The sequence below is a fragment of the Cetorhinus maximus genome, chromosome 24 (genome assembly GCF_964194155.1).
Source record: "Cetorhinus maximus chromosome 24, sCetMax3.hap1.1, whole genome shotgun sequence".
Taxonomy (NCBI): domain Eukaryota; kingdom Metazoa; phylum Chordata; class Chondrichthyes; order Lamniformes; family Cetorhinidae; genus Cetorhinus; species Cetorhinus maximus.
Window position 1 is genome coordinate 525953 of NC_135902.1, and position 27539 is coordinate 553491.

A 27539-nucleotide genomic window follows, 5' to 3' on the forward strand; every position below is an offset into this window, starting at 1 on the left:
TTTGGTTTTCCAGAAAGCATTTGACAAGGCGCCACACAAAAAGGTTACTGCACAAGAGCTCACTGTGTTAGGGGTGATAAAGGATTGGCTTGCTCACAGGAGACAATTCGGGTAAAAAGGGTAATTTTCAACTTGGCAAACTAACTAGGAGTGCTGCAGGGATCAGTGATGCGGTCTCAACTATTTACAGCTTATATTAATGACTTGGATGAAGGGACCGAGTATTATAGCCAAATTAGCTGATGATACAAAAAGGTACATAAGAACTAGGAGCAGGAGTAGGCAATTCAGCCCCTTGAGCCTGCCCCGTCATTTATTACGATCATGGCTGATCTCCTTTCGGCCTCAACTCCAATTTCCCACCCTCTCCCCATAACCTTTCAACCCATTACTAATTAAAAATCTGTCTATCTCCTCAAATTCATTCAGGTAGATAGGGAAGCAAGTTGCGAGGATACAAAGTATGCAAATGGATATAGATAGGTTAAGTGAGTGGGAAAAAGTTTGGCAGATGTAATATAAATATGGAAAAAATATGAGGTTGTCCACTTTAGCAGGAATAGAAAAGCAGAACATTATTCAAATGGAGAGCGACTACAGAATGCTGCAGTACAGAGGGATCTGGGTGTCTTCATACATGAATCACAAAAGTTAGCATGCAGGTACAGCAAGTGATTAGGAAGGCAAATGAAATGTTAGCCTTTATTGCAAGGGAGATGGAGTATAAAAGTAGGGACGTCTTGCTACAATTGCACACAGCATTGGCAAGACTACACCTGGGAATACCGTGTATAGTTTTAGTCTCCTTAAAGGTTATACTTGCATTGGAAACAGTTTAGAGAAAAAAGGTTCACTGGGCTGATTCCTGTGAAGCAGGGGTTGTTTTACGAGGAAAGGTTGAGCCTATACTCATTGGAGTTAAGAATGAGAGGGAAGCAGGCAGTAAAATGGAGTTAAAGCCATGGTCAGATCAGCCCATGGTCTTAAAATGGCAGAGCAGGGTCCATGCCTGCTCCTATGTCTTATGATCTTATGTTGTGGCTGGGTCATCCGCAGTCCGCTATTCTCCTCATAGTAACTTGAAAAATGCTGTGCCAGTTCCCGAGTCTTGCTAACCATCCTTTGCGAGCTCCAAACTGAGGCATTAGCATTTCCATTCATTAGCTGGTAAAAATCTGAGCTGGAATAACAGGATCTGATACAAGCAGGATCTCTACTGGGTGAACCACATGTATATGGCCTTGGCAGGCGTTGTTGTTGGCATTTCAGGACCTTTCTTGCTTGACACCTTCAATCCTCTTCTCTTCATCTTCAAACCACTATGAAGTTTGGATTCAGTGATCCCCATTCTTCATGAAATGGATGCTTGCGTAACACCTTCCTAGGATGGGAATAGAGGGATACAGACCCTGGAAGTGCAAAATGTTTTAGTTGACAGGCAAAATATGATCGGCACAGGCTTGGAGGGCCGAAGGGCCTGTTCCTGTGCTGCACTTTTCTTTGTTCCTGGATTTGGGAAATGAATTTCAGCTTCTCAGCGATGGTGCCTCTTTCATGGTTCAGCACACATGACTTTGCATTGATCATTGAATGTGTATCAATGCAAGTTTGACCAGTTTTTAATGCAGAAAACTGGTGCTTTAGTCACCAGGTTGAAATCTCATTAAAATATAAATAACCCAGAAATGACTTGGAACCAGCCAGCATTCTGAAATACACTGAAATTATAAGTGTAGATGAAATGTTTGGGATTCATGATGGGCCTGTGTTATACAGGGTTCCGTGTTACAGCAGACCCCCATGTACATTGATATTGTACAGGGAAAATGCATAGCAGAGTAGGAACAGAACAGAAAGGTTTAGCATATAATTAGAGTAGATTTTCATTGCAAGAAAAGATCATTAAGCCCATCACTTGGATGCCATCATTTTACTATAACAATTCAAAACTGATCCAACTGTTTTAGAGGGAAAGGAGAAACATTAAAAATGCTTCCCAGTTTAAATAGAAATTGGGACATCACTGGCACAGAAATCATGCATCTGAAGAACTGTAAGTACTGCAAGGTTAATCAATAACCAATAGTTGAACATCATTAATCCTAAACATGCAAAACAGTATTGGTAGCTCTGGTTTGCAAGACAAATTTAATGCACCACGTACCAAGTAGTACATGACAAGAGCACATTAATTGTTGAAAATATGGGGAGGTCTACCCTGCTGAACTGTCCCTAAATAATAAAAAAAGGGGTTGTTATGTTCAAGGGAAGAGTTTTTTTTAAAAAATTCATTCACGGGGTGTGGCTGTCGCTGGCTGGGCCAGCATTTATTGCCCATCCCTAATAGCCCTTGAGAAGGTGGTGGTGAGCTGCCTTCTTGAACCGCTGCAGTTCCTGTGCTATAGGGGAGGGAGTTCCAGGATTTTGACCCAGCAACAGAGAAGGAATGGCAATATCTTTCCAAGTCAGGATAGTGAGTGGTTTGGAGGGGAACTTCCAGGTGGTGGTGTTCCCATGTGTCTGATGCCCTCGTCTTTCCAGATGATAGTGGTCATGGGTTTGTAAGGTGCTGTCTAAGGAGCCTTGGTGAATTCCTGCAGTGCATCTTGTAGGTGGTGCACACTGCTGCCACTGTCAATGGTGGAGGGAGTGAATGTTTGAGGATGTGGTGCCAATCAAGCAGACTGCTTTGTCCTGGATGGTGTTAAGCTTGTTGAGTCTTGTTGGAGCTGAACTCATCTAGGCAATTGGAGAGTATTCCATCGTTCTCCTTACTTGTGCCTTGTAGATGGTGAATAGGCTTTGGGGAGTCAGGAGATTCCTAGCCTCTGACCTGCTCTTGCAGCCACAGTATTTATATAGCTGGTCCAGTTCAGTTTCTGGTTAATGGTAACCCCCAGGATGCTGACAGTGCAGGGGATTCAGCAATGGTAATACCATTGAATGTCATGGGGCTATGGTTAGATTCTCTCTTGTTGGAGAAGGCCATTGCCTGGCACTGGTGTGGCACAAACGTTACTTGCCACTCATCAGCCCAAGCCTGGATATTGTCCAGGTCTTGCTGCATTTGGACATGGACTGCTTCAGTAGCTGAGTCATCACAGATGGTGCTGGACATTGTACAATCAGCGAACGTCCCAGTTCTGACCTTGTGATGGAAGGAAGGTCATTGATGAAGCAGCTGAAGATGGTTGGGCCGAGGACACTACCCTGAATAACTCCTGCAGTGATGCCCTGGAACTGAAATGATTGACCTCCAACAACCATAACCATCTTCCTTTGTGCTAGGTATGACTCAAGTTGGTATCATGAGTTCCAATTCAGGTTATAAATTTTGTTGAGAAATACATTCATTTATAACATGTTTACATAGTGCCTTTAACAATGAAACAAGGAGCATGATAAAACAAAGCCTGACACCAAGCCACAAGGAAATTTGGTCAGATGACCAAAAGCTTGATCAGAAGTTTTAAGGAATGTCTTCAAGGAAGAAAGAGGGGTAGACAGGCTGAGAGTTGCAAGGAGGGAATTCCAGGCCTTCGGGCTAAGGTAAATGAAGGCACAGCCACCAATGGTGGAGCAATTATAATTGGGAATGCACAGGGGTCCAGAATTAAAAGATTGCAGATATTTTGAAAGGTTGTGGGGCTGGAGGGAGATTACAAAGATAGAGAGGTGAGACCATGGAGAATTTGAAAACAAGGATGGAAATTTTAAAATCAAGACATTGCTTGACCAGTACCCAATGCAGGTCAGCAAGCACAGGGTAATATGGGAATGGGACTTGATACAAGTTACGACATAGGTAAAGTTTTGGATGACTTCAATTTACAGAGAGTGGAATGTGGGAGACAGCCAGGAATGCATTGGAATAGTTGGGTCTAGAGATAACAAAGGCATGGATGAGGATTTCAACAGGTAAGCTGAGACAGGGGCAACGGCAGGTGAAGTTAGAGGTGGAAATGCACAGACTTAGTGATGGTTTAAATAGGTCAGAAGAATACAGAATTTAAGGCAAATTATTGACAGAGAAGTGGCCAATCTAGTTTTCAGCTTATTTGGCAGTTTAGACAGGCTCAACAATTACATATGGGGTTGTGTTGGGGGACATCATTGCACTTCAGTCATCAAGGAACAGAGCAATCCAGTGCAGAGAGAGATACATCGGGTGGGATTTTCTGCCCCCACCTGCCGCCGGGGTCTATGGGTCCTGCCGCAAGTCAATGGACTCTGGCTGGGGCTCTGCCTTGCCTGTGGGGGGTCCCACCCGCCACAGGGCCAGAAAAACCCGGCCATCATGAGAGTCAATAAAGGAGGAATATATTAAAAAAGGTATTTCAGGAGAAGCTGGATAACACATCTATGCCATTTTCTGAATTGCTCCATGTGGTAGGAAGTTCCACGTTCTAATCAGCGAGTAAAGAACTTCCTGAATTCCTTGTGACTATTTTATGCCTGTGGCCTAGTTTTGGACTCCCCACCCCATTTACTTTCTGCATTCAAACTATTGAGTGATTTTCCCCAAAATGAACTTTCCCATGAAAATATTATTCATACTTTATGTTTCAATATTCTTACTAACTGATAAGGAACACAATGAAATCATCTTTAGAACAAGAGATCTTCTAATGAAAAACGTAACAGTGCTTCTCTACTCTGATGTGTGCGAGGCTGAAAGGTAAATAGTTTGAGGATTTATCTTCAAATCCAGAAGCTGATAGGTCAGGAGGAATGAGGCAAGGTACTGCCAGAAAACAAAAGTTCTTATTGTGCAACATGATCCCTTATGCAGCAAGTACATTTTGTACATATAGGACTCACTCTCTTTTCAAGATGCAATCAATCCAGGCCACACTTGTGCCAGCACACAGTAATGCAAAGTGCTCTCAGATTTTTCCATCCCTATTGTGACCAAAGTCACTCAGTTCCATCAAGTGTTCAATTCAGGCAATTATTTCTGTATCAGTACCCTCAAGGTTTAAGCACTTGATTTTAATGTAGATATGAAGCATTTTTAAAATCTTTAAGGTCGTATAGGCAGTGTGTAGGGCACATGAAGGTGATCAGAAAATACTCTCAACAAGAACTTCACCATAATGTGACTGCCAGTCCAAAACAGCTTTTCACAACTCTGCTTGCAGCAAATATTCCAGTTAGTAGCAATCGGTCTGCTACTGGCTCTCCACAACTGCACTTCGAGCATGCGCAAATTGACAAGTTTCGATTTCGTTTTGGTTTGTGAAAGACAGGTATCAATGCTCAATGTTCTTCCCATGGTCACCTTTGCATCAAAAAGGATGAACATGTTCATCATCTGTGCTGTTTGGTAGAGTTCCGGTAAGTACGTAGGTCACTATGGCTGATCTGCACCTTGAATATTCTACTGTAAATAGGACAGGATACTGCAGACGATGGAGTTTTGGATGAGTTGCCGGCTTAGGAGTTCCTCTCCCAACGGTTTGTCTCTGCCTCTGATCTGCGCTTGCTTTTGAAGGAGGTTACATCGTTTATTTGGTTGCGCCATGTGCAGCCTCCTGGGCAAGCTTCTCCCAAGCCTCAAAGTCAATATCAAAACTCCTAAGTGAAGCCTTCAGTGTCCTTGCAGCACTTAACTTTGGTATTAACTTTGGTTTCTTATTCTTTTTTTCCTTCCTGCCAGAGTATTACTTACATGGAGAACAACTGCAGAATTCCAGGGTACAGAGAGACCTAGGTGTTCTCGTGCATGAGTCACAAAAAGATAGTATGCAGGTACAGCATATAATTAAGGCAGCTAATGGAATGCTATCCTTTATTAAGGGAGGAATTGAACATAAAAGTAAGGATATTATGCTTCAGTTATACAGTTATACGGACATGTGGGCATGAGAGCAGGATGGTGTGTTGAAATGGCAAGCGACAAGAAGGTCTGGGTCATGCTTGCGGACAAACCGAAGGTGTTCCGCAAAGCGGTCACCCAGTCTGCGCTTGGTCATTCCAATGTAGGGGAGATTGCATTGGGAGCAGCAAATGCAGTAGACCAAATTGAAGCAGCATTGGTGAGACCACATCTCAAATATTGTGTGCAGTTTTAGTCTCCTTATCTAAGGAAGGATGTAAATGCGTTGGAGGCAGTTCAGAGGTGGTTTTCTAGATTGATACCTGGAATGAGCGGGTTGTCTTATGAGGAAAGGTTGGACAGGCTTCACTTGCACCTCCTTCAATTTGGTCTACTGCATTTGCTGCTCCCAATGCAATCTCCTCTACATTGGAAAGACCAAGCGCAGACTGGGTGACCGCTTTGCAGAACACCTTCGGTCTGTCCGCAAGCATGACCCAGACCTTCTTGTCACTTGCCATTTCAACACACCACTCTGCTCTCATGCCCACATGTCCGTCCTTGGCCTGCTTGTTCCACTTGTTCCAGTGAAGCCCAACGCAAACTGGAGGAACAGCACCTCATATTCCGATTAGGCACTTTACAGCCTTCTGGACTTAACATGGAGTTCAACAACTTCAGACCATGAGCTCTCTCCTCCATCCCCACCCGTTTTTGTAATCCCTTTAATTCTTTTTTGTATTCACTTATTTTTATTCCTTGTTTTATCCTTTAAAATCCCTTTTTCTATCCTTTTTCCCCAACCACCGCCACCCCCACCCCCACCAAGGGCCATCTGTCACTTCTTGGATGCTGTTCTTTCAGAGTGTTGATCTTTGTTCAGCTATCAACACATTCTGCTTTCTTAACTTATGCCACTATCAGCACCTCCTTTAGTCTTCACCACCACCATTAACACTTCCCTTGTCTTGCGTCCAGGACATCTTTGTCAGTCTCTCCTTAGCCCCCACCTATCGCTGACCTTCTAACCTGCTTTACCTGCTCCAGCCCCCTTAAACAGCATAAATTTCACCACACTTCTACTTCTCTTTAGCTCTAGAGTATCATACGGACACGAAACATTAACGTTTCTCTCTCCAGAATTACTGTCAGACCTGCTGAGTTTTTCCAGCATTTTCTGCTTTTATTTCAGATTTCCAGCATCCGCAGTATTTTGCTTTTGTCTTATGTTAAAGCTGTCCCTTAATACCAATCACACCTTATCTACATATCAAATCATTTACTTACTATTCTTTGCCTCTCCCTCCTTTTCCAGCGTAAATGTGCATTGGCTGCTGCCATGGCCTCAATAACAAAAGTTGTAGTCATATAACTGTAGGGGGATATATGAAAGGCTCAGTCAGGGTCAATGCAAATTGGTTGCAGTTCACGTTCTAAACAAACCATCAGGTTGGAGTTTAACTGCATGAAAAAATTCCACAAACTAAACATTTATTTCTCAGCAATTCATACAGTAAATCCTACCAGTTAACTAGAAACCATATTGGTGGCTCCTCAAGCAGAGACGGGCTAAAAGATGAACTACAGGAGGAAAATTGTAGATAGAATACTCCAGTCTGCAAGCAGTGATCACTAAGCGTAGTCAATCATTCTTTCAGGAATTCTTCATTGAATGTTGGGCACATTTTGACGAGTGTTAAACTCAGTAATGCTGTTGACAGTTCGTCATATACAAAATATAGATAAATCTAAGGCTTTCATAGAACCCTAATTGGATTTCAAAATGGGTGTATTCAATCATTTACTGGATTTTTCATGACCTATCACTGTGTGAAGTTAAAATTAAATATGGTTAAGTTAGCTGAATCAAGCTGTAGAGAGTAGTATTTATGGTCTGGTATGCCAAAGGTATTTAACAGAGAATTAACACTATTCAGCACCTTGACAGTCATATTGGTCAAGCCATTCCATTTAATTCAAACACACTGGGATGCTTTTAAAATGATGGGTTTAATTCATTGACAGCTAGGCTTGATTGACATCTACAGTTGTTTTGAAGACAAAGTCAGGCTAGAGGGGGAACAATCTGTCATCCAGTAGACAGCTCTGTAGCTGGCTGTCTTTGCTTAATCCCTTAATCAGTGTGAGGCTGTCAGGCGAAGTTAGAGGGCTCCATTTTAACACAAAGCCATGAAAGAAGTGAACATATTTCAAGGTCAGTATTACATTTAAGCGTCAGTGAGAAGTGCCTTTGATTGACGTCAGATAGATGATATTTATAGTAATGGTTAAATCTTATGTTTGCACTGGGAACTGTTACTTTACCTGTTTAGTGTTAAAAACATTTGTTTGACAATTAGTAGCCCTACAGAGATGAGATGATAAAAGGTGACATTGGCCATATTCCAGTTAACTGAATTAACATCTAGGTGAATAGGTGTCTCTGTTCAGTCCCTGATTTTCATTTTTACCTGGCTATTGGGCAGTCTCAAATTATGAGGGGATCAATACAGAAATGGGGCAGAGACACGAACATGAAGAAAACACCCAAATACAAAATCTCCAAAAAAAAAGGTCCACAACCAATTCGATGAAACTATAGCCAAAGCAAACAGATGTAGGGCATACTCACAGAACAATACACCACAAGACATCATGGAATAAAACCTTGATTTGGCCTCAGTTAAAATACTGTGCACAATTTTGGTCTGCTCATACAGTAGAGGAAATAGAGGCTTTGGAAAGATTGTAGAGTATGGTAAAATTACTTCAATTTAAAGTGCATCAAATACTCACATTGGTGCAATGAGCTGGGTGCTCATTGATAATATTCTAGAGATAATATTTTAATTTAGTTTGATTGAAGTTTAGGAAACGAGGGGATAGGATCACAATCTCCGGAGAAAGTCAAAAACAGAAAGAGGAAACCTCTGGCCATATTAAAACCTGGAAAACCCACACTCCCTGCAGATGACAAGTGACTGGATAATACAAAACAAGGAAAATATTGAAGTTGGAAGCACTCTCATTTGATCAGAAAATATGAGGTGACCGAGGCAAAGTCTTCAAAATTTAGAGGATTGCTAACAATCAAAACAAATTGTTGAATTGACAAGAGTCAAAAATCACGAAAAGGTACTAAGGGCAATAGAGTTACTAGGGAAAGCCTCAAGGGAAAGAAATACAAGCGGAGAGAAAATGAGCATAATCAGAAAGAGAAGCTGAAATCAACCAAAGAGAAAGGGCAGGCTTCCCCAACTGAAATTCTATTTCATCAATACCAACCCTCCACTTCTAATGACCATTTCAGAAGGACCCACAACACATGCCCTTTTCAATAATAGGAAAGGAAGCTTTAATATACAAAGTATTTGGAAAGTTATAACTTAAGATGTGCAAGGCGGTTCAATCTTAATACTCTACACTATTAAGAGCATTGCAATGCTTCAACAATTCAAGATTGGCAAACAAGAGCAGCCAACCACTTGTACAACATTTTTAATATGCATATATATAAAAAAGTCAAAGATGCTTCAGAGGTATATAAAGAAAACCACACAGATATGGGCGGGGGGGGGGGGGAGGCGGTGGAAGGATTTGAGTTGACTAAAGGCTTGGATGAAGAGGTGTGTGTTTTGAGTAGTTCTTTAAACTGGATGTGCAGAAAGTGGAGGTGCAGAAAAGTTCAAGGGAATTCCAAAGAGTAGGACCCAACTGTCACAACAACAAGGTAGAAAAAAAAATAGGGTAGGAACTGGCCAGGTATTTAGGACAAGGATTTAAATTGAATGCATTACCTTCATTGCAAGTCACTGAGTAAAGGGGAGGTGATGGGCAAGCATCTGGTTCAGCTTAAGACAGGGGTCGAGGAGTAAGGGAGAAAAGTTTCTAGTAGGGGCTGAAGACAATGGTTTAAGTCTTCAATATAGAGTTTGAAAAAGTTGCAATTCATCCATTACGCAAAGGCAGTCAAGGGAGGCGAGAGGTAGAACTACATGATATCAGCATTCACATGGAAATTAGTCCCATGCCTGCAGAGCTTCCTTCCCTAACCAGTTACAAAATCGTCTAGTGAAATAAATGAGATGAAGGAAGGGAGAAGGATAAAGTTAGTCTCAGTTGTGCATTTGCCTAGAACCAAGAACTCAAAAATCAGCTGAATATCAGTGAGCATATAGAAAAAATGTATGGGATAAATCAAAGACAATCAGCACAACTTGTAACACATCTAACAATTCTCTTCTGGATATTTGGAAGAAGGGTCCAATTTTATAAAATTAGCACCCAAGATGTTGTTTATATTGTTTTGAAGGCAGCAGCGATTCGATTCACAGAATGCTTGTTAGAAAAACCCTGACTTATTGAATAAAAGGATATTCAGAGTAGACAAAGGTGGCATGGACAGAAGACACAATGGGATAAATGGGTCTTGCTTGGATTAGATAAGGTTAAACTGGCATTACCCCAGAGATTCTTGTCTAGTTCAAAATTATAATACCTAAATGATAATGTAAACATTTATAAGAACTTACAACTTACAAAACTTCCTGTCATCTTTCAGCATTCAGAAATATATAATAGGAAATTTGACATATCCATAGTTCTAAAAGGAAGCTGCATTGGTAAACACTGTTGTAATTCCACCTCCTGCCAGTGGCAGTGCTGTAGCAGCTGTTTTGCACCTCAGGTCCTCAGATTGCACTGCAGTTGAACCTCTAAATATGCAGAGCTGGAGAGTAAAGTATTGTATATAAATAGGGCAAACTTATTTTACAATGGCAGATGAACTGCATTGACATGCCCTGGTCCAATTATCCCCAGCCCCTCTAATCCATCTCCTTCACCTGAGGGCACTCAGTCTATACCACAAAAGGGTAGAATGAATCAATAAATATTGATATTGTTTGAACTTGGGCTGAGAAGGAAAAATGTTTACTTATGTTTTCTGCAGATTTAGAGTGTGTAGCAAACAATGAGCATTGTAATTGGCAAACAAGTCTCTTATCTAAAACAAAAACAGAATTACCTGAAAAAACTCAGCAGGTCTGGCAGCATCGGTGGAGAAGAAAAGAGTCGACGTTTCGAGTCCACATGACCCTTCAACAGAACTGAGTATAGTTAGGAGAGGGGTGAAATATAAGCTGGTTTAAGGTGGGGGGCGGGGGGAGAGAAGTTGAGGGTGGGGTGGTTGTAGGGACAAGCAAGCAGTGATAGGAGCAGATAATCAAAAGATGTCACAGACAAAAGGATCAAAGAGGTGTTGAAGGTGGTGATATTATCTAAGAAAAGTGCTAATTAAGAATGGAAGGCAGGACACTCAAGGTACAGCTCTAGTGGGGGTGGGGTGGAAAGACTGACAAGGTATTAGTTGTAGATTTAAAAATAATGGAAATAGGTGGGAAAAGAAAAATCTATATAAATTATTGAAAAAAACAAAAGGGAGGGGGAAGAAACGGGGTGGGGATGGGGGGAGGGAGTTTAAGATCTAAAGTTGTTGAATTCAATATTCAGTCCGGAAGGCTGTAAAGTGCATAGTCGGAAGATGAGGTGCTGTTCCTCCAGTTTCCAGTTTCCTCCAGGTTTCACTGGAACAATGCAGCAAGCCAAGGACAGACATGTGGGCAAGAGAGCAGGGTGGAGTGTTAAAATGGCAAGCGACAGGGAGGTTTGGGTCGTTCTTGCGGACAGACCGCAGGTGTTCTGCAAAGCGGTCGCCCAGTTTGCGTTTGGTCTCTCCAATGTAGAGGAGACCGCATTGGGAGCAACGAATGCAGTAGACTAAGTTAGGGGAAATGCAAGTGAAATGCTGCTTCACTTGAAAGGAGTGTTTGGGCCCTTGGACGGTGAGGAGAGAGGAAGTGAAGGGGCAGGTGTTGCATCTTCTGCGTGGGCATGGGGAGGTACCATAGGTGGGGGTTGAGGAGTAGGCTTGTTTCGAACCCACCCAGGATTACAGGTATCTCCGGGACATAAAACGTTTCTCGGCCTGCTGTTCCCGTCGCATTCTGAGATCCACACTCAGTGCCATGCGCCGCCATATGAACACACTTGACCTCTCCCTCCAGCAGCACCGCCGCACCCTTTTTCAAAGCAGCGCGTGCTCCCAGTTTCATTTTATTCTTCGCCTCATCCGACGCCTCAACAAGAAACTTTTTCTCTTTCTCTCAAGTGCTAAAGAACGCAAGCTCCAACAACTCATCGACACCAACACCCATCTGGGACCCTCCACCCCTGCTTGTCCCTCCGTCCCCACCCTATCTTCCAATCCCCGCCCCAGCCGCGTATTCACTATACCCCCTGACCTTCCCCTCTCCGATGCTGAACGTTCAGTGCTCAGCAAAGGACTTAGTTTCATACCCTTATGCCCTCATCTCAATGAATTTTGGGCTCGGCACGATGCTGAACTCTTCTTCCGCCGTCTTCGTCTCCATGCTCACTTCTTTGGGCAGGAGTCCTCTCCCCGTTCAACGGATCCTTTTACCCACCTCCAATATTCTCCCTCCACCTGGACCTTCCCTCTGGATTCTTACCTTCTCTTGATCTTTTCATTGAGAACTGTCGGCGTGACATTAGCCGTCTCAATTTCTCTGCTCCTCTCACCCATTCTAATCTGTCTCTCTCTGAACTCACTGCACTCCGTTCTCTCAGGTCCAACCCCAACATTGTCATCAAACCCGATGACAAGGGTGGTGCTGTTGTTGTCTGGCGCACTGACCTCTACCTCGCGGAGGCTGAGCGTCAACTCGCAGACACTTCCTCCTACCTCTCCCTGGACCATGACCCCACCACGGAACATCAAGCCATTGTTTCCAGGACTGTCACTGACCTCATCTCCTCTGGAAATCTTCCCTCCACAGCTTCCAGCCTGATAGTCGCCCAACCTCGGATGGCCCGCTTCTAACTCCTACCCAAAATCCACAAACAGAACTGTCCCAGCAGACCGATCGTGTCAGCCTGTTCCTGCCCCACGGAACTCATTTCTCGTTATCTTGACTCCCTTCTCTCTCCCCTTGTTCAGTCCCTTCCCACCTACATCCGTGATTCCTCTGACACCTTACGTCACATCAACAATTTCCAGTTCCCTGGCCCCAACCGCTTCCTCTTCACCATGGATGTCCAATCCCTCTACACCTCCATCCCCCACCAGGATGGTCTGAGGGGCCTTAGCTTCTTCCTTGAACAGAGGCCCAAACAATCCCCATCCACCACTACTCTCCTCCGTCTGGCTGAACTTGTTCTCACACTGAACAATTTCTCCCTTAACTCCTCTCACTTCCTCCAAATAAAAGGTGTGGCTATGGGTACCCACATGGGCCCCAGCTATGCCTGTCTCTTTATGGGGTATGTGGAACATTCCTTGTTCCAGTCCTACTCCGGCCCCCTCCCACAACTCTTTCTCCGGTACATCGATGATTACTTCGGTGCTGCTTCATGCTCTCGTTGGGACCTGGAAAAATTTATTAATTTTGCTTCCAATCTCCACCCCTCCATCATTTTCACATGGTCCATCTCTGACACTTCCCTTCCTTTCCTTGACCTCTCTGTCTCAATTTCCGATGATAGACTGTCCACCAATATCCATTACAAGCCTACCGACTCCCACAGCTACCTCGACTACAGCTCCTCACACCCCGCTTCCTGTAAGGACTCCATCCCATTCTCTCAGTTCCTTCGCCTCCGTCGCATCTGTTCTGATGACGCTACCTTCAAAAACAGTTCCTCTGACATGTCCTCCTTCTTCCTTAACCGAGGTTTTTCACCCACGGTAGTTGACAGGGCCCTCAACCGTGTCCGGCCCATCTCCCGCGCATCCGCCCTCATGCCTTCTCCTCCCTCCCAGAAACATGATAGGGTCCCCCTTGTCCTCACTTATCACCCCACCAGCCTCCGCATTCAAAGGATCATCCTCCGCCATTTCCGCCAACTCCAGCACGATGCCACCACCAAACACATCTTCCCTTCACCCCCCCGGCGGCATTCCGTAGGGATTGTTCCCTCCGGGACACCCTGGTCCACTCCTCCAGCACCCCCTACTCCTCAACCCCCACCTATGGCACCTCCCCATGCCCACGCAGAAGATGCAACACCTGCCCCTTCACTTCCTCTCTCCTCACCGTCCAAGGGCCCAAACACTCCTTTCAAGTGAAGCAGCATTTCACTTGCATTTCCCCTAACTTAGTCTACTGCATTCGTTGCTCCCAATGCGGTCTCCTCTACATTGGAGAGACCAAACGCAAACTGGGCGACCGCTTTGCAGAACACCTGCGGTCTGTCCGCAAGAACGACCCAAACCTCCCTGTCGCTTGCCATTTTAACACTCCACCCTGCTCTCTTGCCCACATGTCTGTCCTTGGCTTGCTGCATTGTTCCAGTGAAACCCAACGCAAACTGGAGGAACAGCACCTCATTTTCCGACTATGCACTTTACAGCCTTCCGGGCTGAATATTGAATTCAACAACTTTAGATCTTAAACTCCCTCCCCCCATCCCCACCCTGTTTCCTCCCCCTCCCTTTTGTTTTTTTCAATAATTTATATAGATTTTTCTTTTCCCACCTATTTCCATTATTTTTAAATCTACAACTAATACCTTGTCAGTCTTTCCACCCCACCCCCACTAGAGCTGTACCTTGAGTGTCCTGCCTTCCATTCTTAATTAGCACTTTTCTTAGATAATATCACCACCTTCAACACCTCTTTGATCCTTTTGTCTGTGACATCTTTTGATTATCTGCTCCTATCACTGCTTGCTTGTCCCTACAACCACCCCACCCTCAATTTCTCTCCCCCCGCCCCCCCACCTTAAACCAGCTTATATTTCACCCATCTCCTAACTATACCCAGTTCTGTTGAAGGGTCATGTGGACTTGAAACGTCGACTCTTTTCTTCTCCACCGATGCTGCCAGACCTGCTGAGTTTTTCCAGGTAATTCTGTTTTTGTTTTGGATTTCCAGCATCCGCAGTAGTTTTTTGTTTTTAGCTCTCTTATCTACTCATTCCAATGACCAAAGTAATTTAATATGAAAAAGTACAAGATGATTTTGGGAGAAAGATCAAGGATTCTAAGTATAAACTCCACAGAAAGATTCTGAATGGTTTAGAGGATAAGAGATGATCAGAGTCACTTATAGAAAGACTCGTTCCTTTGGTTGGCAGCCAATAATGAGAAAACAGGAACTTAAAATGATCAATTAAAGGTTTATCAGGAGCACCCAATACCGACGTAACTGCAATACAATGTCACGACTAGAGAGGCAGCAATCTGGTGGGAAGCAAAAGTACAACCTCATATGGAGTAATGAGATGTGTATAAACAAGAATGGTTTGTACAATACAGTCTTTGGCAGCATTCTTACGGTAACAGGCAAACTAAAAACCCCATTCAGACCCTGAACCCCAAATGAAACAATCAAGGGTTAAGGGAGTAGCAGAATTACAGAGACTTGTTGGAGCCTAGAAGAATTTTGGCATAAGTGAGTGAAGCAGAGACAGCTACATGTAAAAAAGGATGAAATCAATATTTGAAACGCAAGAGCATACAGGAAAAGCAAGGTAATCAGATGAATTTTGGATTGGTCTAAGAAACTATCAGGAATGAATCGAATGATCTCCTCTGGTGTTATAAATTTCAATGGATCCATTACCATCTGACACCAATTCAATAAGAGGCACATGTTATAGGACCTGCCCAAACCTTCAGTCTGTAGTGAGGGATTGTGGTAACATAGTTGCTGCAAATAAGAGATCAAGGTTTTGCACAGTAGTAATTTGGAGACCTAATTGTATTTTACTGTAACAGCTCCTCAATTCAATGCAGTGTTTTTATAGTCAGGGAATGCAGGCACTACATGAACTTACGTAATCAACAGCTGGTTGGCATAACATGAATTTTTAAATTTGATATTATGATCTTTTTAAGTATGAACTAGATGCAACTTGTAACCTACCACTTTGTATGAAATATGGCAATGTGAAAATGGTCACAAGTTAAATGAAGGTTAGCTTTTAATTGCGCCCAATCCAACATCACAAACTAAACTCTGGCTACAGGAAGAATTCATTATCATGATGCCATCTACTGGTACAAACCTACTACATCTGCAAATTTACCTGAACAGACAAGCAGTTATGAAAAAAATAGGATTATAATTAAGATGCAAAACTGAACACATCTCCCCCAAATAGATTATGACTTCTGTTGAAGGGTCATGAGGACTCGAAACGTCAACTTTGTTCTTCTCCGCCGATGCTGCCAGACCAGCTGAGTTTTTCCAGGTATTTCTGTTTTTGTTTTAGATTATGACTTAGTTTTCTACCAAGGACAGAGATTAACTGTTCAAGTGAGTTCTGGAAGTTAAACTATTAACCCAAGTGACATTAAGCAAAAGTGATCTTTTGTCATGTTCAATCACAGCCAACTCCTATTTGTGTTAGTTTGGATGTTGGAGACCGGAGGGGGGGTGGGGTGGAAAGAGGGAGAAAGAAAATAAAATGTGCGAAGTGCAGTGGCCCAGGGGTCAGCTTCTATTCTTCATAAACAGCCTGGATTCCGAAATACATCAAGTGTTGGCCAGATGATGCTAAACTGGAAGATGTAAGAGTTAAGGGACTTCATAAAGGCATAAACAATAGTTGCAATGGAGCAGAGCTGTGACCATGAAATTCACATGTTTATTTTGCTCTAGGGGTGTGTGTAATACAGACAATAGTTCAGTATTAGAATTATCATCCAAAACTCTGCTGCCTTTATCCTAACTGGCACCATATCCAATTCACATATCACTGCTGTGCTCACTAACCTACAATGACTCCTGGTTAAGCAATGCCTTGATTTTAAAATTCTCATGTTTGTTTTCAAACCCCTTGCTGGCCTCTTCTCTCCCTATCTCCGCAATCTCTTCCACTCCTATATTGCTCCAAGATACTTGCACTCCTTTAATTCCAGCCTCTTGAGCATCCCTGATTTTAATTTCACCACCATTGACGGTTGTGCTTTCAGCTGCCTTGGCCCTCAGCTCTGGAAATCCCTCTCTAAACCTCTATCTTGCTTTTTTCCTTTCATATACTCCTTAAAACTTAACGCTTGACCCAAGCTACTGGTCATCTGCCCCAATATCTCATGTTTGGTTTGGCTTAGTTTCATTTTGTTTTATAATGTGAAGCACACTGTTTTATTACATTAAAAGCACAAATACAAGTTATCATCCATTTTTAGTTGCCTTGAATATAAGAATGTGGAACTGAAGTCTCATTGATAAGTCCAAATAAGGGTAATGTTTCCCTTCCCTGAAAAACATTAATTGGGTGTTTACGAGAACCAGCAGCTTCCAAATTACATTAAATGAATGGAGTTTCACAAGTTGCTATAAGAAGATTGGAATTCTTGACCACAGGGTTACTAGCCCAGTACCAGAAGCACTGGACTACTAAACTAGTGTATGAACATATGAACGAGTAGGCCATTCAGCCCCTCCAGCCTGCTCTGCCATTTCGTAAGATCACGGCTGGTCTGACAGTAACCTGAAATCTGCATCCCGCCTACTGCCAATGACCTATCACCGCCTTTCTTACCGAGAATCTATCCACCTACCTTTAAAATATTCAAAGACTCTGCTTCCACCACTTTTTCAAGAAGAGTTCCAAAGACTCATGACCCTCAGTGAAAAAATTTCACTTCATCTGTTTTAAATGGGCGACCCCTTATTTTTAAACAGTGACCCCCTAGTTCTAGATTCTCCCACAAGAGGAAACATCCTCTCCTCAGGGACTATCAAGACCCCTCAGGATCTTATGTATCAATTAAATTGCCTCTTACTCTAAACGCCAGTAGATACAAGTCTAATCTGTCCAACCTTTCCTCATAAGACAACCCACCAATTCCAGGCATTAAGATAAAAGCAAAAAAACCAGATTGAATATCGAGTTCAACAATTTTAGATCATGAACTCTCTCCTCCATCCCCACCCTCTTTCCAATTCTCCCCCCTTTTTTTTTCCAATAAGTTATATAGATTTTTCTTTTCCCACCTACTTCCTTTATTTTTAAATGCATTTCCATCCATTGTTTTATCTCTACCTTTTAGCCTTTTTTGATTCCTTCACCCCACCCCCACTAGGGCTATCTGTACATTGCTTGTCCTGCTTTCTACCCTTAATTAGCACATTCCTTAAATAATATCACCATCTTCAACACCTCTTTGTCCTTTTGTCTGTGACATCTTTCGGTTATCTCAACCTATCACTGGCCCTCTATCCAGCTCTACTTGTCCCACCCCCCCCCCCCCCGCTTAAACCAGCTTATATTTCATCTCTCTTCTATTTTTACTTAGTTCTGTTGAAGGGTCATTCGGACTTGAAACGTTAACTGTGTTCCTCTCCGCAGATGCTGCCAAACCTGCTGAGTTTTTCCAGGTATTTTTGTTTTTGTTTTGGAATTCCAGGCATTAGTCTGGTAAAAACAAAAAGCTAAAAGCTACTGCGGATGCTGGAAATCCAAAACAAAAACAGAATTACCTGGAAAAACTCAGCAGGTCTGGCAGCATCGGTGGAGAAGAAAACAGTTGACGTTTCGAGTCCTCACGACCCTTCGGCAGAACTGAAGTATAGTTAGGAGAGAGGTGAAATATAAGCTGGTCTAAGGTGGGGGGCGGGGGGAGAGAGAAGTTGAGGGTGGGGTGGTTGTGGAGATAAGCAAGCAGTGATAGGAGCAGATAATCAAAAGATGTCACAGACAAAAGGATCAAAGAGGTGTTGAAGGTGGTGATATTATCTAAGAAAAGTGCTAATTAAGAATGGAAGGCAGGATACTCAAGGTACAGCTCTAGTGGGGGTGGGGTGGAAAGACTAACAAAGTTTTAGTTTTAGATTTAAAAATAATGGAAATAGGTGGGAAAAGAAGAATCTATATAAATTATTGAAAAAAAGGGGAGGGGGAAGAAACGGGGTGGGGATGGGGGGAGGGGGAGTTTAAGGTCTAAAGTTGTTGAATTCAATATTCAGCCCGGAAGGCTGTAAAGTGCCTAGTCGGAAAATGAGGTGCTGTTCCTCCAGTTTGCGTTGGGCTTCACTGGAACAATGCAGCAAGCCAAGGACAGACATGTGGGCAAGAGAACAGGGTGGAGTGTTAAAATGGCAAGCGACAGGGAGGTTTGGGTCTTTCTTGCGGACAGACTGCAGGTGTTCTGCAAAGCGGTCGCCCAGTTTGCGTTTGGTCTCTCCAATGTAGAGGAGACCGCATTGGGAGCAACGAATGCAGTAGACTAAGTTAGGGAAAATGCAAGTGAAATGCTGCTTCACTTGAAAGGAGTGTTTGGGCCCTTGGACGGTGAGGAGAGAGGAAGTGAAGGGGCAGGTGTTGCATCTTCTGCGTGGGCATGGGGAGGTGCCATAGGTGGGGGTTGAGGAGTAGGGGGTGATGGAGGAGTGGACCAGGGTGTCCCGGAGGGAACGATCCCTACGGAATGCCGCCGGGGGGGGTGAAGGGAAGATGTGTTTGGTGGTGGCATCATGCTGGAGTTGGCGGAAATGGCGGAGGATGATCATTTGAATGCGGAGGCTGGTGGGGTGATAAGTGAGGACAAGGGGGACCCTATCATGTTTCTGGGAAGGAGGAGAAGGCGTGAGGTCCGGTAAACCTTCTGTAGATAACAGATTGGCAGAAGTAATAGGGTAATACTCCATGAACTTGACATGAAGCAAAAGATTTTAAAGTTAAAACAAAGGCTGGTCTTTAACCACACCTAATTTATCTCCACGTATACTAAAAAGGTGGTTATAGAAGAATTCATTACCATACTGCCATCTTCTGGTATAAACTTGCTCCTGCGCTATAAAAGCATCTAAGCAGGCAAGCAGCTATAAAACACACGAGCTGGTAATTAAGGGGCAACTAAAACATACAATACAAACCTTAATAGATCACTGGTTAGACCTCAGTTGAAGCAGCATCCAATTCTGGGATCACACTTCAGGAAGGATGGGAATGCCTTGGAGAAGGAGCAAATGACATTTCCCATTCCTCTGACATTTACAGGGTGACCAAGGATAGGACCTAAATATTGAAGGGTATTTGGCATTTCGAAAAGATAGGAAACTAGGAAAGCTAGATTTGCAGGGGATGGGAACTGGAGGGCAAATTCAGAGCAGGTAACAGGAGACAGAAAATTAGTGAGTGACCCTAAAGGAAAGAAGCACAGGTTAAAAAGTTTACACCACAGGGATTTGGCAGTGTTAATAAGGTATTTATGTAAATATAAGGAGTATAGTAAATAAAACCGATGATCTGAGGGCACAGATAGCAATGGTACCATGCTGCCAAGTGCCTATAATGGAAACTTGGCTTAAAGGAGGGGCAAATATGATCAACATTCCTGAATAGAATTTTCAGGCAGGATAGAGAGAGGGGGGAGGGATAAAAAAGATGGGGGTGTAGCATTATTGGCTAAAGATTTAATTACAGCTGAGGGGGGATGATATCCTCAATGAAACATCAAATGAAGCCATATGGGTTAAGCTCAGAAATTTTAAAAAAGGGGCAGTCACACGGCTAGGAGTGTACTATAGACCCCCAAATAGTGGAAGAGAGTTAGAAGAGCAAATATGTATGCAGATTTCTGAGTGCAAAAATAATTGGGCAATAATAGTTGAAGACTTCATATCCCAATTGATATTAGGGTAATTGAACAGTGCGACAGGCACAGGGCACAAAGCTCGAACCACATTCAAGAGAATTTTTTTTTTTAGCCAACACAAGCCCAACGAGGGGAGACATAATTCTAGACTTAGGAGATGAAGCTGAGCAAATGGATGAAGTAACAGTGGGGGACCATTTTGGAGTTAGTAACCATAATGCAGTTAGATTTAGCATAATTATGGAAAAGGACAAAGACAGAACAGGGTAAAGGTTCGAAATTGGGGGAAAACAAATTTTACAAAGTTGAGAGGTGAACTAGATACAGCTATTAGAAGCGAAGAGTGTCAAATCAGTGGGAGGCATTCAAAAGCAAAATTCAATGGGCAGCGTAGACATGTCCCCACAAAGGAAAAGGGTAGTACTGCCAAATCTAGAAGCCCTGGTTATCCAGAAGCACACAGGGCAAGATAAAACAGAAAAAAGAAAGCTTACGACTGTCACAAAAAGCTTAATACTGTAGAAAGCCAAGAGGAGTATAGAAATTACAGGGGTGATGTTAAAAAAAAGGAAATTAGGAAAGCAGAGGTTACAAAAAAATATTGGCAGGTAAAATCAAAGAAAACCCAAAGATGTTTTACCAGTACATTAAGAACAGGAGTGTAACTTAAAAAAGAATAGGGCCTATCAGCAATGTACATGGTAACTTGTGCATTGATGTTGAAGATGTGGTCAGTGTTTTCAATGAGTACTTTGTCTCTGTCTTCACTAAGGAGAGGGATGATGCAGACATTCTAGTTAAAGGAGGTGTGAGAAATATTAAATACAATAAGCATAATGAGAGGGGAAGTACTGGAGTGACTGACATCCTTAAAAGGTGGATAAATCACCAGGGCTGGATCGATTGTGTACCAGGCCATTAAAGGAAGCCATGGAGGAAATAGCAGATACTGAGGATCATTTTCTAATCTTCACTAGATACAGGCAAGGTACCAGAGGATTGGAGACCAGCAAGCATTGTACCATTATTTAAAAAGAGTGCAAGACAATTATAGGCCAGTCAGTCTGACCCCAGTGGTAAGAAAATTATTGGAATCAATTATGAGACACAGGATAAACTGTCAGTCACTTAGAAAGGCACAGATTGATCAGGGACAGTCAGCATGGTTTTGTTAGGGGAAGGTAGTGTCTTACTAACTTAAGAGAAATTGAGGAAGTAACAAGGAGGATTGATGAGGGTAGTGCAGTGGATGTTGGCTACATGGATTTTAGCAAGACATTTGACAAGGTCCCAACATGTCAATGGTCAGAAAAGTAAAAGCCCATGGGAAACAGGAGAAGGTGGCAGGTTGGATCTAAAATTGGCTCAGGTGACAAGAAACAAAAGGGCAACGGTCAATGGATGTTTTGCAAATGGAAAGTGGCATGCCACAGGGTTCAGTGTTAGGGCCCTTGCTGTTTGTGGTATATATCTATGATTTGGACTTAAATGTGGGAAGCATGATTGAGAAATTTGCAGATAACAAAAATTGGCCAAGTAGCTGACAGTGAAGAGGATAACTGTTGTCTCCAGAATTATATCAATGGTTTGGCCGAGTGGCCAGAAAAGTGACAAATGGAATTCAATCTGGAAGAGTGTGAGGTGATGCATTTGGGCAGGGCAAACAAAGGAAGGGAACACTCAAACGGAGGATATTGGAAGGGTAGAGAAAATGAGGGACCTTGGAGTGCATGTCCACAGGTCCCTGAACGTGACAGGACAGGTGGATGAGGTGGTAAAGAAAACATATGGAATGCTTTCCTTTATTGGACAAGGTATTGAACACAAAAGCAGGGATGTAATGCTGGAACTGTATAAAATGCTTGTTAGGCTACAGCTGGGATTGTGCACAGTTCTGGTCACCACATTACAGGAAGGGCATAATTGCTCTGGAGAGTACAGAGGAGATTTACAAGAATACTGACAGGGCTTATATTGCAGCTGCGAGGAAAGATTGGACAGGCTAGGGTGTTTTCCTTAGGACAAGGGCGGCTGAGGGGTGACCTAACTGAGATGTACAAAATTGAGGAGCCTGGATAGGGTAGACAGGTAAGGCCTGTTTCCCCTAGCCAGGGAGCATGGATTTAAGCCGATTGATAGAAGGATTAGAGAGGACATGAAGAAAAACATTTTTCAATCAGAAGGTGGTGGGCATCTGGAATTCACTGCCTGAGCTGTTGGTTGAGACTGAAATGCTCAACTCATTTAAAAAAAGGCACCTGGAACTGCATCTAAAGGGCTGTAACCTGCAAGGTTACAGACTAGGTTCTGGAAAGTGAGATTAAAATGAGCAGCTACTTTATTTTTTGGCCAGCACAGATGCAATGGGCTGATTAGCCTCTTTGTGTGCTGTAACTTTTCTATGATTCTAAAAGATGGTGGGGTAGCTTTATTAATTAAGGATGTCATTAGTACAGTAGTGAGAGGTGACCTTGGCTCGAAAGAGCAAGATGTAGAATTGGTTAGGGTAGAGACAAGTGTTATGACCACAGCTGATGTTAATTGCTGCACAAACCAAATCCCAGAGGGAAACTTGGCTTACAGGCCATGCCAGGTTTTTTTGTATTCTGAAAACGAGAAGGGGATGTAATGATCTCAGCAGTAAGAAGTCTAGCAATACTTTAGGGATTTTAAAAATTAGAAGTAAAAGTTTTATTAAGAATAAGTGAAAACTTAAGCACACAAGATTACAGGTACACAGTTAAACTTAGTCTTACAAAACATTCGCCCAAAAAGACACTACTTAGTTAGACCCACAAGTAAACCCCTCCTGGCAACACTTCCTCATAGATGTTTAACTGCAAAAAAAAAATCTAGAAGTATTACCCAAGGCTGTAGCTTCAATAAAGGCATACCACATGACCTGTAACACACCCCCATTCTGTGAAAATCCAAAATTCAGAATAAAACTGCTTTTTGGAGCCCAAGACTTTTGTAGCTGGACTGGATGCTTGATGCAACCTGCATCCCCTCAACCACAACTCCAGCTGCTACATATCAGCTCCAGCACCCCCTAAGCTCTCTACGGTAACTCAAAGATCTTTTTCCCCCCCTTCATCTCAGGTTCCATTGTTTTCACACCTCTTTGAAACTCAAATCCTTCCAAATATAGCATGTTTCACGTTTTCAGGTCAATTAAAAACAATATCCCCCACTTGTATTTACCTGTGAAATTTCAGCAAGATGCAAACATGTCTGTTGTCACCCTTTGATATTGAAACCACACACCCTTTTACTAAGAAATAGTAAAGATAAGAGGTCACTTGTGAGAGTAGTTTATAGGCCCCCTAATAGTAGTTATATGGTAGGACAGAATATACAGGAAGAAATAAATGGGGCATTAGGAAAGGTACCACAATAATCATGGGTGACTTCAATCTACATCTACATTGCGCAAGTCAGATTGGCAAAGGTAGCCTGGAAAATGCGGTTTAGTTTGTGTATTCGGGGCAATTTCTTACAGCAGTATGTTCTAGAGTCAACCAGGGAGCAGGCTATTCTGGACCTCATAATGAGACAGGATCAATAACCTCATAGTAAAGAAGCCTCTAGGCGACAGCGATCATAACATGACAGAATTTCATGTTCAGTTTGAAGGGAGAAGAGCGTCTAAGGCCAGTGTTTTAAACCTGAATAAAAAGGTAATTTAAGGGTATGAAAGCAGATCTAGCTAAGTGAATTGGGAAACTAGGTTAAAAGGTAGGACAGTAGAGATGCATTGGCAGAAATTGGAGAAATTTAATAACTCTCAGGTTTATCCCAGTGAGAAAGAAAGGCTCTTTGAGAAGGATGCACCAGCCATGGCTGAATAAGGAGGTTAAGAATAGTTTCAAATTGAAAGAAGCACTGTACAAATCTACAAAGACGAGCAGGAGGTCAGATGACTGGTCAAAATTTAAGAACCAACAAAGAATGACAAAAAAAAAGAAAGAAGAGTTTGGAGAGAAAGTTAGTTAGTAATATAAAACAGATAGTAAGTGTTTCCACAAGCACTTACTAGGACAAGAGTAACTAAGGCTCGTGCTGGTCCTCTAGAGTCTGGGGAATTGATAATGGAAAACAAGGAAATATCAGAGGCATTCAACAGGCATTTTGCGTCTATCTTCACTGTGGGAGACTTAAACTTCCCAAAGATACTTGAAAATCAAGAGGTGAACAGGAGGGAGGAACATATAGCAAATCACCAGCACCAGAAAAAAGGTGCTGGAAAAATTATTAGACCTAAAGGCTGACAAGTCCCAAGGATCAGACAGCCTGCATCCCTGGGGTCTTAAAAGAATTGGCTGCAGACATAGGTGAATTGGTTACAATCTTCCAAAATTCCTTAGATTCTAGAAGGGGCCCATTGGATTGGAAAACTGCTAATTTCACACCTTTATTCAAGAAAGGAGGGAGACAGAAAGCTGGAAACTACAGGCCAGTTAGTCTAACATCTGTCATGGGGAAATTGTTAGGATCCATTATCGAGGAGGTTATAGCAGGATACTTAGAAAATAAATGTGAACAGGCAGAGTCAACATGGGTTTGTGAAAGGGCAATTGTGTTCAACTAAGTTAGAGTCTTTTGAGGAAGTAAAAAGCAAGGTGGTGTACTTGGATTTTCAGAAGTCATTCAATAAAGCGCAAAGGTTACTACACAAGATTACATGCTCTCGGGGGTAACATTAGCATGGATAAAGAATTGGTTAGCTAACAGGAAGCAGAGAGTAGAGATGAATAGGTCTTTTTGGGTCAGCAAGCTTAACTACTAGAGTGTCACAAGTATCAGTGCTGGGTCCTCAAGTATTTACAATCTACATCAATGATTTGGATGAAGGGAGCAAATGTCTGGTAGCTAAATTTGCTGATGACACCAAGATACATAGGAAAGTATTTTGTCAATAGGAGATAGTGTCTGCAAAGGAATATAGACAGGTTAAGTGGGCAAAAATTTGACAGATGGAGTATATTGTGGGAAAATGTGAACTTGTCCACTTTAGCAGGAAGAATAGAACAGCAGTATACTATTTAAATGGAGAGATATTGCAGAACTTGGTGATACAGAGGGATCAGGTGTCCTGGTACATAATCAAGAAGTTAATATGTAGATGCAGCGAACAATTAGGAATGCAAACTGAATGTTGGAGTTTACATCAAGGGGAATGGAAAATATAAAAGCTGGGAAATTTTACTGCAGCTGACAGGGCCTTGGCGAGACCACATCTGGAATATTGCACACAGTTTTGGTCTCTTATTTGAAAAGTGATATAATTACATTAGCAGTACAAAGAAGGTTCACTCAACTCATTCCTGGAATGAGGGGCTTATCTTATGAAGAAAGGCTGAACAGGTTGGGCCTATACCACTGGAGTTTAGAAGAACAAGGAGGTAATCTTATTGAAACACAAGATCCTGATGGGATTTGATAGGGTAGTTACGAAGAGGATGTTTCCACTTGCGGGAGAGACTAGAACCAGCGGACACAATTTAAGAATAGGAGGTCTGCCGTTTAAAATGGAGATGGGGAGAAATTCTCTGTGGGTCATTAGCATGTGGAATTCTCTTCCCCAGAAAGCAGTGGAGGCTGGGTCATTGAATTTATTCAGCGCACGTTACAGAGGCTTTTGATAGACAAGGGTTATGGGAGGCAGATGGCAAAGTGCAGTCGAGGCTACAACCAGATCAATGAATGGTAAAGCAGGCTCAAAGGGTTGAATGCCCTACTCCTGCTCCCAAGTCCCATGTTCCTATGTCCTACATTCCTGGAATGGTACCAGGGATGAGGGAATTCAGTTATACAGAAAGACAAGCGAAGCCGGGATAGTTGTTCTCGGAGTAAAAAATGGTTAAGGAATATTTAATGGACATGTTAAAATTGAGTGGTTTTGATTGAATTGATGGAGAGAAACTGTTCCCACCAGAAGTTGGGTCAGTAATCAGAGGCAGATTTAAGACAAATAAATTCATTATAGGAAAGTAAGTTGTGAAGAGGACATATGGAGGCTACAAAAGGGTATAGATAGGTTAGGTGAGCGGTGTTAGGAACAATGTATAACTAAGTTTAATTTTATTTGTATTTGTGCCTTGAGAAAGGTGGAACATGGTTCTAGTTTAATTTAAGAGTTTATGAGCTTGGAAGACTGGAGGCCCTGTTTATTTACATGCATTTTTGATGAGGTTTTTATAACCCTTGAAGTGAAGAGATGGGTTACAAAGGGATTAGTAGTTTTGCGAATTTAGAAAAAAAAGTAGGAAAAAAAACTGTGCTGTTGCTTAGCGACAGGGGTCCAGGGACACAAACACAGAAGGGCAGTTCAGTCAGTGTGTATGCCAGAGAGTGAAGGTCTTAGCTCTCTAGCAAAAGATCGTGCAAGACTGCTGGGGAACTGAGCTTAGGAAACTTGTGTGTTTGCTCAGAAGTTAAAGTAATAGAGTTCAGATTGCTGTTTTTGGGTGTCTTGGAGATACATGTGGAAGAGCATCTGGTGAATGCTCAGAAGTCTGCCAGAGGAAAACTGAGCCAGCCCAAGCAAGAAGCCTTGGTGTTGGTATAGTGGAAAATCTTCCCTAGGGTTTTGTGTCTGTAAGGTTGTTAGGGTAAGAGGAACAGTATGAGTTTGAATCATTTTTCTGGTGTTTGCATCAAAATCTTTCCAACCTTTTTGTCTAGGGTAATATAGTTCATTCTTCTTGTTTAATAACAGTTTTATTCTGTGTGTAAAAGTAAACTGGCAGACTCCTGTGAATGTGTTCAGCAATTGACCTCCATGGTTTCTAATAAGGAAAAACAAAGTTAGGATCTATCAGGCCAGGTTTCAGTCTGGGATCTGACTCGTCCAGTATTGACATCAGCTGGAATCATAACAAAGTGGAGGCTCTTGCAGGATTACAAATCCTTGAATTTAAGTGTGACCTGCGAATCCTTAAAGAAATGAGTATATGGAGGTACTGGGCATAGGAACAGGATTTGCTGTGAAGTATATTACATGGGTTGGAATTCTAAAAATGGCTTTGACTGTTGCTGAGACTTTTCTGAGAGTAGAAGATGTAACAGTAAATTATTTAAAATCCTTGA

The 27539-nt window shown here is 42.5% G+C and overlaps 1 protein-coding gene across 2 annotated transcripts in view; it reads right to left on the reverse strand.

Annotated features, from left to right (window-relative positions):
- Nucleotides 1–27539, reverse strand: part of slc38a12 (solute carrier family 38 member 12) — a 294942-nt gene that overhangs the window by 229383 nt on the left and 38020 nt on the right. For both annotated transcript variants that reach the window (XM_078570625.1, XM_078570626.1), the window contains exon 4: nt 7106–7190. In XM_078570625.1, the coding sequence (XP_078426751.1) occupies nt 7106–7190 (85 nt within the window). The remainder of the gene's footprint in view (nt 1–7105; nt 7191–27539) is intronic.